We start from the raw sequence: 13,259 nt of genomic DNA on the forward strand, positions 1-13,259 counted from the left end.
TTCCGATTTCTAGTAGTACTTACTTATGACGAATTGGTGTAAATTTCAGATAAGATAACATGTGTAAGTCTAGCCTGCCCATATACATATTACGTACATATAAAATTCAAATTCAAAATTAATCAACTGAGGATATAAATCACGTATTGACGTCAAGAATTTATTTTGACTACGGCCGACTTCCAAAACTCAGATAAAGAAGAAGCGGTGCAACAATCACCGCAACATTGTTAATTAGCCTTGTTAAATAAATGTGGGTTTTATATTCATATTACAACTAAGTGGACAAATGTATATTATCCAAAAATAAAATAAATGCCAAAAAAATTGTTTATTCGATAGTTTATTGAAAATTGACAAAAAAGAAAAAAAAGACTAAATATATGGGTAATTATGACATCTAAAACTTTTTAACTGATTAAAGCTAAAAGACCAAAATGGTTACTGTGGCCGTTTTTTGTGTAAATAACCTCTTAACTTCACTGCCATTTGGACTTGAAAAGAAAAATAAATAATTGAAATAAAAGTCGTTTATAGTTCTAGGCCAGTCTTAAAAATAGGTAAATATAAATCAATTCGGTTTCGTTTTTCAAAGAAAAAGTTTTTTAAAGACAATCTTTTCATGGTTAGGCCATGGTTTCACACTACTGTAGTACTAGGAAGCTATTCACATTATTATTAGGATTATCTTACACAAGAAGCCTTTGTTTTCTTGGTAGCATAAATTTAAGACATGCTAACATCGAATATTGCACGTAAATTGAACTAGTTGTATCCGGTACGGACTGAACTCACGCTACTGCAAGTTGTCTGAAGACACCCTATTGCAATGTCTGTCGCTGACGACCTGTACGGATTTCAAGACATGCTAACGTATCGAATATTCTAGGTTATTTGAACGAGTTGATGCGTTGTATCCGATACGGGCTGAACTCCTGCTACTGCAAGTTGTCTGAAGACACCCTATTGCAATGTCTGTCGCTGACGACCTGTACGGATTTCAAGACATGCTAACGTATCGAATATTCTAGGTTATTTGAACGAGTTGATGCGTTGTATCCGATACGGGCTGAACTCCCGCTACTGCAAGTTGTCTGAAGACACCCTATTGCAATGTCTGTCGCTGACGACCTGTACGGATTTCAAGACATGCTAACGTATCGAATATTCTAGGTTATTTGAACGAGTTGATGCGTTGTATCCGATACGGGCTGAACTCCCGCTACTGCAAGTTGTCTGAAGACACCCTATTGCAATGTCTGTCGCTGACGACCCGTACGCTGAGTGGTTGCGCGGCGGGCGGCGGCCTCAAGGGCCAAGCGTGCAGGCTCGACGCCGTGCTGGCGTTGCTGGCTATGATGCGGCAGATACAGGAAGAAATGCTCCCAGTGCAGGTACGCTTTTGTATGGACGATAAAAAATCGTTTACGAGATTTGTTACGGCATATCATAGTGCGTACTCATTAGTTACCGTGCCAAACTATTATCTAAAAGAAAATTTTTAAACTAAAGTGAAATGTCGGTTTGCCGATTTACCAGTATCGCGTCACAGAAGGTGATGTGTTGATTTTTTTTTTATTATTCTTCGCACTTTTTATTGTGATTTCATCGCTTAGCGAATTGTGATAATATTTAAGTCTGGAAGGCTTAGATGAGAGAATACTAGCTTTTGCCCGCGTTGATTACACACGGGAACAGTTAGTTTTCTGGGAAATAACTTACGTACTTAATACTATAATTATGCAAAATTTCAAGAAGATTGGTTGAGCAGATAATAGGTAACTAACGAACAAACTAGTTAGGAAGTTAATATACTTAGGGAGTCAATATTGAATACTGTGTACCTAGTAAATAAATGTGTCTGCAACAAATAAATAATAATGAGTGCATCATTTACAAACATTAAGTCATTATGTACAACATACTTGCTTGTTTCACAGAACACTTTTAAATCATAAACTAAAAGGGGATTGTCTATGAGTACTGCGGATACACTTGAAGATAATATTTATAATTAAAATGATTCAATGTGATGCCTCATTCACCGTAAAATGACATCTTCACACAGAAAACAGTTCTATGATGTTATCGAACTATTATGTAACGATTGAAATGGCCGAATGTTTCTTAAATTTAGTACCTATTTTGTATGGCCTTCCTAATAAATAAAAAGTATTTTATGTAAAAATAATATAATTGTATTTATTATATATAATTATATTGAAAGTTTTCAAACAGCGATGGAGCGAATGTTGGAGCAGTGACGCGGTGCGGACGGTAGTAAATTGCGTGCGCGGTCTCAATCCGCAGTTACGAGCGGCCGCGCTGCTTCTCATTGCAATGCTGGCCGGGCATGCCCAGTTGATGCCGCATCTGCTGCAGGGTGAGATAGACAATGTTTTCATTTTTTTGTTTCCGCCTGCGGTGAAAACAAATCTTACGTATTTTTCATACAAACTTTTATAGTCTTGGAGGTTTGTTAAAAATTTACTTAGTCCATGTTAACTACTGATTTCATCAAATTAGACCAAACAAACAGGTTTCTCGCATTTTTATAACAATGTGGGCGATCATAGTGATGTATGCGCTGGGAAGAGAAAGGTTGGAGGAAAGAAAAAATCTTGGCCTCGGAACATCCGAGAATGGACCGGGATAGCGAGCGAAGCTGAGCTGTTCCGCCGAGCTAAGGACAAGAAGGACTTCACCATGCTAATCGCTGACCTTCACTTGTTGGAGAGGCACCCATAGAAGAAGAAGATGCGATGTTGTAGAATTCGCGCGTTTTGATTTGGTCGACGAAATAGAGTAGAGAGTGGTACCGTTGTTAACCTTCCAATTTATAGAAAACTAAATAGAATAAGATATTGGTATTCTTTATTTGTACTAAAAATAGAATTGATTTTAGCGGACAAACGGAAATGCGCAGATAGCATAAATAGATAAGATTTCTTAGCCACTTGTAGTAATGCTGGGCAGAGTCGATTGTTTCTTCTAAGAACAAAACTGCGCTGTTGATATTGAGATAACAATTCCTTTCTGTCTAAAACCTAATCTAAATAAAGGCTTATCTTATCGCAATAAACCCTGGTGTAAGAAAAACTAAATATTTGCCCTGACCAAATGGGGATAAAAGAGCCTTCTTAAGCTTCTTAAAAATACAAACAGGGCTAAATGACATCTGAAACGATTGACTCACAATCTTATTGTTTTATATTATACAGACTTAAGGTTTAAAACAAATCTCCACTAATATTATAAACCGGTGGTTATTGGCCGGCGTTACGACCGAGAACCGCCCATAGAAGAAGTGTTGTCATTAAGTTTGCGTTTACGGTCGGCACTACTTAATCGATTTTCAAAATTCTTTCACCAGTATGAAGCTACATTATTATTGAGCTTACACCTACATACACACATGAGTGAAGCCCCCAGATGCAGCTAGTAAATGACGTATACATACATCCGCACCTTGCCACCCACATCATCGTTCTCTATCCGGTTAAGCTAGCTCTAGGCACACGACTGACATGACCTGTTCAACCAATATGACATGTTTTTTTTTAATAAAGCGATAACTGAAGAATCGCTATCGCAGTTCGCAAGCGTGGTGTTTACGCAGCGGCTTGAAGCGAACGTGGTGCGCAGCGGAGCGGCGCGGGTACTTGCGGCGGTCTGCGCGCGCGCATCGCCACATTCTGATGTGAGTAAAAAAACATTTTAACTTTATTTTAAAGATAAATAGCTATTATATAACATTTTAAAGTTCTTTTCTCTTTAACAAATGTCTTCGTCGTCTTTGGTGTCAGATTATTCAAGTCGTATAAAGTCATCTGACATGACTTTTGCGACAGCCTGCCGTCATTTAGTGGCAGGTAGTCGTCAAATAAACGTATTAAAGAATGTATATGTGTAATATGTAAGTTTGTAAAAACTGTATCTGATGAATCCCGCAACATCGATATAGTGACATACTCGTACATATTTATTGATACTAAATTGGAAAATATTCGGCCATCTATTGTTTGTCTCAGATAGATAACTTTTTTATATGTGTAATGAATATTAAAACCTCTATAAATATTAATAAAATATATAAATTAAATTATGTTGTTTATTTTTAAATATTAAAAGCTCTAAGTTAAAATCAGATGAAACAAAATAAATTGAAATGAATATATAAGTCCTTCTATTTCTTGTGATAAAATAGTCCTCTTCTACCTTTCCATTACTGGACGTCAGCATAACCTCGTCCCTCACCAAACGAAACAGCTATTGTAAAAATCTTGATCAGACTGTATTTTCTGTATGGATTTTCTAGTATACCATTACTTACATGTTGGCTATTTCTTCTTGTAATAAATATATTTGTTCATTTTGTTGATGTTTTAAATACCACAAGCTGTATTTTTAGAAACGCAATAACAAAATGCCAATAAAATTACCATCGGCGGCGGCTAAGATACAATTTGTTTATGAGAGAGCATATATATTTTTATATTATATTTATATTTAAGCTCTGGCCATAATATAGTCGGTAAACTGCAGGAATAGACCGCATAAGTATCGTATGAGAAACAATTTATTTGCATTGTTTTATTCGACACTGCGCTATTATAATAAAATTTACTCGTTTGTCGTACCCTGTCCGTTGTAATTATCAATAAATAATGCAAATGATCGCATGCACTAAGTGTACTATTTGTTTTATGGCGACCACACGCAGAGATATAGATTGTAGATATATTCTCAAGAGCCATGTTGTTTTATTTTATACCTTTTGAAAAAACCGTTAACGTTTTTACGTGAAAAATATTTAGGTACATATAGTATTGTAATTACCTATAACATTTGTTATAGGTAATTACAATACTATTTAGGTACATATTTTAGGTATATTGAGCAGCATTAAAATTGAATACAATGCTTCGCTGCAAAAATTGCATATCAAGTAAACGCCTACGGCCTCGTTATAGGTTCAACGATCTTTTGTTATTCCGTTTTCATTACTTTATCGTATTTTAAGACGTTTTCAAAGTCAATGTCTAAAGCAGCGCTCGTTCGATACGTTTCTTATTACGTATTCTCGTTTAGGAATACAATGGGCATCGTAAAATGCGGAGTGCGTATTCACAAAGCATGGTGCGCTGCATGGCCCGTCAACATTCGCGGCCTTGACTGGTCACAGCGAGTACTAGTAGCACGATAGTACTAGGCTTATCTGAAGCCGGCGTAGTTGGCCGGTCGGCGCTCATTCGAGTGTGCACAGCCGCCGCCGTCGCTGGCTCGCGCTCCGCTCCTCACGCAATCCGCGTCCGCGTGCGTCCGCATTGTTTACATACAACGCCGCGCCGGCATGACCACTGCCCCCCGCGGACCAATCGTTTTAAATCGATAAACCAACTCAACACTTATCGAGTAAACATGTGGTTAATTGCTATACTATTAGGTATCATATTGACCCTCATATTTTTATTGACATTCTTCCATTATACGACTAATGGACGGAAATACTGGCTCAACAAAAATGTACCTTATAGGGAACCATGCCCTATATTTGGCAATTTTGGACCTACCTTTATTATGAGAAGGAGTTATGTGAATATGTTACAATATTTCTACGATAACTATCACGATAAGAAGTATGTTGGACTATTTCAAGCTCGCAGACCGACACTGATGGTGATCGATTTGGATTTGACCAAAAATGTAATGTCTTCAGAGTTTCACAACTTCAGCGACCGCGTTTCTGTATCCACAGACACCCAAAGGGAACCCTTGCTTCGTAATTTAGCCAATATGAGTGGCGCAGAATGGAAAGCTATGCGACAAATCGTGACGCCCACCTTCTCATCGGCGAAAATGAAGGCAATGTTTCCATTGATAGCAGATTGTGCGTCGATGTTGAAAAACGTACTCCTAAATGATGTGACAGATGAAGTAGACGTTCCTAAACTCATGACTCGGTATACCACCGATGTCATTGGTAGCTGTGCCTTCGGCTTCAACCCGGAATCATTGAAAGACCCCGATTCCCCATTTCTAAAAATGGCTGGCAAAATGTTCAAGACCGATCGTGCTACAATATTGAAACGATATTGCCGTACATTCTTCCCAAGACTGTTTAAGTTTTTGAATTTGAGATCATACTCTTCCGACGTGGAGACCTTTTTTACTGGCATTATTAATCAAGTCCTGTCAGAACGACGAAAAACTGGCGCTCAAAGACACGATTTTCTCCAGCTGATGTTGAACGTGCAGAAGTCCGAAAATGGGTTTCCGATGACAGAAGCGCTGATAACATCCAATTCGTTTATATTCATGTTGGCTGGTTTGGAAACATCATCTACTACTTTATCGTTTTGCTTGTATGAGTTAGCTCGAGCAACGGAACTTCAGAACAGTATAAGAGAAGAAATCTTGGAGTGTATGGAACGTTACGGAGGATTGACTTACGAAGCTGTCGGCGCTATGAAGCTGACTACACAGACTATATTGGAGACGCTGCGGCTTCACCCTCCGACTCCGTTAACGACACGGCTGTGTACTTCACCGTGTGTACTCCCTGATACTGAATTGAAGGTCAAAGCGAGAGATCCTGTTCTCATCCCTATTCATTGCATCCAGCGGGATGCTGAACATTTCCCGTATCCGGATAAGTTTGATCCTGACCGCTTCAAAGATGACTTGAGTCCCCCAGGATTTATTGCCTTTGGTTATGGACCGAGGAGCTGCCCGGGTGAGTAGATTTACAGTACCTATTAATGTCGTCTAAACATAGCCACAATACCTTGAGCATCAATATAGAATTTTAATTAGCTTTTATAATGCTGTAAAATGTTTACGCGGAAGGCACACGTTCTGTTTTAAAATTTATAGCTCCTGGTATAGAATAAAGTCAAGAATATAATTTTTAAGTGTGTCAACAGCATGCATAATGTGAAATGGTATCTCCACTATTTCAATTGAATATTCTCTCAAATATTTTAATTTTAGTCATATCAGTTTTTTGATAACAGATTTCTGGTAGTACGAATAAGTAAATGTCTACCATTAATTGTATTTTGATGCATATGCGCATAAACGGAGATCAGTGACATTACATATGTATGAGAAACAAAATGCAGTTATTATGAAGGTTTAGCCTCAGTAATAACATCTTTGTTTTGACTGGCCTTTCATTGTTTGTAAAACGAAAACAAACATGCGAAGGTAATCGCAAGACAAGAAAAAGCAAATCGAGGTGTTATTTAAACATTATTCAAACAATGATATCTCTCTTGGGTTTGGTGTATGGAAATCTTTTGTTTTTCTTGTAAAAAATCCTACAATCAAACAGACAAGTAGTTATATTTGCAGAATTATTTTTTTATAAATTAATTTGTCACTGTGTGCAAATAAATTCTTCCGTAGTTCTTTTATTTTATAATAAATCCATCGATAATATTTTGCCAAATACTCTTATTGATACAATATATAAAATATATACTATATAAAAAATGGTACAATATAAAAGATGGGACAATATATAAAATACATTTTCATTTTCACGTGTACCTAATGCTAGTTGATTGGTGAAGAGTAATTGGAAATTCAAACTTTTTAAAAGTCAAGAATAAATTTTGCAGGTGCCCGTTTTGCGCAGCTGACGACGTTGGCGGGCCTGGCGGCTATCTTGACCGCGTTTGCCGTTGAGCCCTGCGCGCGCACCACCACGCGCATAGTGTATGACCCCCGAAGTGTCATGCTCAAAAACAAGGGCGGTATATTCCTCAAATTCACACCGCTCTTACCAGACAAATAATGTATACCTCACACTTTTATCTAGATTAATGATATTGCTATTAGTGGTCTCATTGTATATTATCGCCATATCGGATAATTGAATTTTTGTACTTAAGATTGATTTTACGAATCATTTATGTTTATCGTCATTCATGGAATTATTTTCAATATTGGAAGAAATAGGCCCTATTCTTGTAGATATTAAATTAGTAAAAACTTGCATGTATAATGGTGTTTTAGAACTCATTAATAAACAATTGAAATTGAAATAAATAATTTATCAATTTTGTATAGATGCTTTGTTAAGATCATATCGGTCCATCGCCTATTGATATTTATGGCTCAGTAATGTTTATCACTCCGAAATGGTTACTGACGTCTGTTATCTTATTTGGGATACATGTATGCATGTGCATACGCAGATCAGATAAATAATTTTATTACGTTATTCTGATGTCGAAAAAAAGTCGAGTCTTCAATAATGCGTTAGAGATATTAATTTTGAAGTTAGTTTCTGCTTCTTAAATAAAATATTTATTGTAGTATTTGACAATTTGGAAACATTCATTTGGCATGGGTGTGTCAACATCTAATTACTTGGGTTTTACCACATTAACTATATGTAGTAGATAAAAAACTAGATTTTCCTTTAACTTCATCGAATCATTTTATATGAAATAATATACATCTTACAAATAAGTTACTTAGTTGACTAATGGATTTCAAGTACCTATATTACAAGGTCTTGTAATTTTGATACTGAATTTTATTATTTAAAATGTATCTATCTGACATAGAAAACTAGATTTTCCTTTAACTTTATCGAATCATCATTATCATTGCTTAGTTACTAATGGATTTCAAAAACCTATATTACATGGTCTTGTAATTTAGATACAGATTTTTAAGCATTCATTGATGTTATGACGGTCAATATAAATATACTTAACCAAAGTTTTTGTGCATTGATCATCACATTTACATTCCCGTTTCTCATAATTTGTGGTGTGGCGTGTAGGGGTGGTAGCGATGGTAAGAAAACACAAGGCTTGAGGACAACCTCTCGGATAAGATTCCGATTCTATCTGCTTTTATTCATTATCACATATACTTATATATACTTAATACTACGTGATAGAAAGCTATCAACCTATCTGATGAATTACATACCTATCTGACAATTACTTATCTACATCTATACAGTAATGTTATCTCCACAATAATGTGACGTACGTGACATCACACCACATCACCCTTCCTAATGAAAAAAAAAATATAAATTTAAATCTTAATATTTTTTTCATTACAATACAACTTAGTCCTATTTTTATGAATAACATCTAATTTTCCTTTACATTGAATAACAACATTTGGCGATTCATCTTTTACGACTACAAATGGTCCATCATAAATACAATCAAGCTTACTACCAGTCTCCTTTCTTACTAAAATTAAATCACCTTCCTTATAATTTAATGGATTTATATTTACATCATAACATTTTTTTCTCCTTATTTTACTAGTTATTACATTTTGTTTTGCCTCGGCTTGCGCTCTTTGCAACCGATACTTAAATTCTAAAGGATAATCATCAAAATTATACAATGGTTCAACAGTCTCACCTTGTAAATTACTTGGTAACTTGCATATTTTCCCAAAAACTAATTCGTAAGGCGTATATTTGGTTACAGTATTTACAGTTGTATTATATGAAAAACACCAATACGGAATCCAAGAACTCCATGCTGATGTATTATTATTCGTCTGTATTCGCAAATATGCACCTAAAGTTTTATGAACATTCTCTAACGATCCTATGCTCTCATGATGATACGCAGTTGATACCGTTTTACTAATCCCTAAAATGTTACATAGCTCTACCATAACTTTCGAAATAAATTCGGAACCCCTATCTGTAGCAATGATTTTTGGTACCCCATATCTCAAAATAAAATTTTCTGCCAACGCCCTTGCAACCTCCTTTGCAGATTTATTTTTTAAAGGATAAGCCTCTACAAACTTTGTAAGCTCACACTGTAGAGTCAATATGTATACGTTCCCATAGTCATCCCTATCAAGAGGTCCTACTAAATCTAGGTAGATTTTTTCAAAAGACGAAGTTGCGGTGGTTGTTATGGTCATCGGTTCCCTAACATTCCTATGATACTTTTGCTTTTGGCATTTTTTACACTTACGAACATAATTAATGACATCACGTTCTATTGATGGCCAATAAAAATACTTTTTTATATTATTCACCATTCTACGTATTCCTGTATGTCCACTCGTAGGCAGAACATGAAAATCATTCATAACAATCTTCTTCTCATCGTCGTCGTCTATTCTCCGCACACCCGATACTACACAAAATTTAAAATTCTTACTTAAAGTTTTACCGTTTTCCTTTAAATATTTCGCCATTTCCTTTATAATACGATTGTTGCAACAATTTTTTAATATCACCACTTCTTGTATGCCGTTTTCTAAACAAAATGTAACTATATCTTTCGACAACTCGTCTCGCGATGATGCCGATAAAGATTCATAGTTTAAATAAATACTCGAGTTTTCCGGCATATACATTAAATTGCGCGCCTTTGAAACTATTTTCTTACGAGAGCTCTCTAATAACTTTTCCCACTTATCTACACTTATTTGCAGAATTTCAACGTCATCTCCTTGTTTCTTAAGAACTTCTACGATACTAGGGTGATCAGTCCTACTAACCGCAGAGTCTTCCTCACAATTACTTGAACCTTCTAACTGTTTACATTGTGCTCGCGTCATCACAGATATGGTTTTCTCACGCATGGTCTTTAAATCTTCACTTGAAATTATAATCCTAGACAATGCATCCGCTAGCACATTTTCCTTCCCTTTCACATATTCCACAGTAAAATCGTACTCTTCCAAGCACAACCGAAACTTAGTCAACCTACTCGATGGATCCGTCATGTTAAATAAATACAAAAGAGGTCGATGATCTGTTTTTACGACAAATTTTCTCCCATATAAATATGGCCTAAAATATTTAACTGACCAAACAATAGCCAACAACTCTTTCTCTATTATAGGATAATTTAATTCACTTTTATTCAAAGCTCTACTAGCATAAGCAACAGGCTTTCCGTTCCCATTGCACAAGACACTACCTACAGCAAATCCTGAACTATCGGTCTGTAATATAAAAGTGTTGTTATCAGAAAAATCTGGATAATCCAAAACTGGAGGATTCATTAATGAGTTTTTTAGTAATAAAAATGACTTCTCGCATTCATCGGTCCAGTCAAACGTCGCATACCTTCCACACAGCTTATTCATTGGAAGAACTATCCTAGCAAAGTTTGGTATGAATTTTCTATAATAATTTGCAAATGCCACAAAACGCTTCACCTCATCACTAGTTGTGGGACGCGGGTAATCTTTTATCGCTAAAACCTTTTCTGGATCTGGTGAAATACCTTCTGATGAAATAATATGCCCCAAATAAAGTATCTGCTTTTTCAAGAACTCGCATTTTGAAGGATTTAACTTAAGGTTCATTTTTCTCAATCGCGAAAAAACTGTCATGAGGTTCCTGTTATGCTGCTCTAAACTCCGTCCAAAAATAATCAGATCGTCAAGGTAAACCAGACATTTATCGTAATTCAACCCAGACATAGCTACAGTCATCATTCTACTGAAAGAACTCGGACTAATCTTCAATCCCATCGGTAACCTACACATTTGATACTGTCCCTTGTCTGTAGTAAACGCTGTATACTTCCTACTGTCTTTTGTAAGATTGCATTGAAAATAAGATTGAGATAAATCACAATGACTAAAGTACACTGCTCCTGATAAAGAATCTAAAATTTCAGTTATATTGGGCAAAGGAAACTTATCATCTTGTATCTTGTCATTTAACTGCCTATAGTCTATAACTACACGCCACCTCTTTTCACCGCTACGATCCGCCTTCTTTGGAACGATCAACACCGGACTAGACCACTCACTAACTGTTTCTTCAACTATACCATTTTCCAGCATCTCCTGCACTTGCCTATCCACCTCTTTTTTCTGCACATATGGTATTCTATATTGCTTCCTATAGACTGGAGCGGCATTTTCTTTCAACCTTATTGACTGTTCATACACGTTTGTGACCGTCAACCTATCTCCCGGTACATGAAATATATCTGGATACTTGGCACATATCTGTTCAATGCTCAATCGCTCTTCCTCATTCAAATACTCAAGTTTAAGCAAAGAAAATATTTCCTTAACACGTTTCACGCTCATTTCCGGTTCCGCGAAACAACAATAATCGTAATCTCTTAACGGATATACTTCCACGTCTGTCATACTGCAAACAACTTCTGAGGAAGTCGTATTCAATATCCTAATGGGTATTATCCCATTCCTAGGTCTAGCTATTACATTAGCCAAAAATACACCCTTCTGCAACTCTTTTCTCACGACCACACAATCGTCCGCTCTATTCACCGGAAAATATTTTACTACTTCACAACGCGGAGGTATATTCAATGAATAACTATAATACTTAAGGGGTATTGAAATCACGCTCCCTTCACGCTCCCTAAGCGTTAACTTGTTTTCTGAAAAATCTATAATACCGCTATATGTTTGTAAAAAATCTTGACCTATTATACCAACTGACTTACAGGGTAAATCATCGAAAACATAAAATTTATGCAAGAATGAATATTTTCCGCATACTAATTTTAAATTAACATAACCCATAGACCGTAAATTACCACCTACACCATTAATTAATAACTCGTCCTTAACTAACTTATAACACATAGCACTTGATTTTAAGAAACCATTTTTTATGGCTGACAACGATGCCCCCGTGTCTACTAACCATTCCGAATTTATACTACCGACTACAAAGTTAACCCAGTTAATACTATTACAAGCTAAAATATGCTTAGTCTCGAAAAAACTGACTTCTGCTAGACTCGCAATACTTTGGCTTTGACATTGTGCCAGAGTCATGGCCGTCTGACGTATGATCAAAACACGCTACGTTTCTACGATTCTGCTGACCACGTCGACCGCGATATGTAGCATTCCTCACGTCACGACCTTGCGCACCGTTGCTAAAACCTACGTTAGCATTCTTGCTCCTTTGGAATGTACGTTCGACAGCTGTTTTCTGTTGTGCATGATTATTACGCGTATATGTATTGCCACGACCCCTATTACTACTTGAAAAATTATGTGGCCTATACTGACGTTGAAAAGTCATGACCTGTCCCGATGATGTACCATTTTCGTCTTCGGCTACCCTTATTGCGTCTTTTAACAACGTCAAGTTCCTTGCCGTAATAATGGTACCCAAACGTTGGTTGCGAAGTCCGTCTGAGAATTTTTTAACCGCGTATTTTTCATTCAAGGGCCGCAAGACTCTGTAGGCTTCTTGACTATCCCCTGCTTGAGAAATAGTCAAATCCACCATCAATCTCTCTATC

General features: G+C 36.4%; 2 protein-coding genes across 2 annotated transcripts in view; both read left to right on the top strand.

The window, feature by feature from the left end:
* LOC128683844 (rotatin-like) overlaps positions 1-13,259 on the top strand; it is a 39,375-nt gene that overhangs the window by 11,861 nt on the left and 14,255 nt on the right. The window contains exons 21-23 of the mRNA XM_053769845.2: positions 1,174-1,394; positions 2,239-2,383; positions 3,570-3,700. Coding sequence (XP_053625820.1) covers positions 1,174-1,394; positions 2,239-2,383; positions 3,570-3,700 — 497 coding nt within the window. The remainder of the gene's footprint in view (positions 1-1,173; positions 1,395-2,238; positions 2,384-3,569; positions 3,701-13,259) is intronic.
* Positions 5,207-8,786, top strand: LOC128683839 (cytochrome P450 6a2-like). The gene is made up of 2 exons (XM_053769829.2): positions 5,207-6,736; positions 7,626-8,786. The coding sequence occupies exons 1-2, from the start codon at positions 5,422-5,424 to the stop codon at positions 7,799-7,801; spliced, it is 1,491 nt and encodes a 496-aa protein (XP_053625804.1). The 5' UTR covers positions 5,207-5,421; the 3' UTR covers positions 7,802-8,786.

Source organism: Plodia interpunctella, chromosome 3 (genome assembly GCF_027563975.2).
Source record: "Plodia interpunctella isolate USDA-ARS_2022_Savannah chromosome 3, ilPloInte3.2, whole genome shotgun sequence".
Lineage (NCBI taxonomy): Eukaryota > Metazoa > Arthropoda > Insecta > Lepidoptera > Pyralidae > Plodia > Plodia interpunctella.

Bases quoted from the DNA above. Each gene is read 5' to 3' on its own strand.
- LOC128683839 (XM_053769829.2), top strand. From the start codon at position 5,422: ATGTGGTTAATTGCTATACTATTAGGTATCATATTGACCCTCATATTT. The intron at 6,737-7,625 runs GTGAGTAGATTT...TAAATTTTGCAG, and splicing joins TGGACCGAGGAGCTGCCCGG to GTGCCCGTTTTGCGCAGCTG.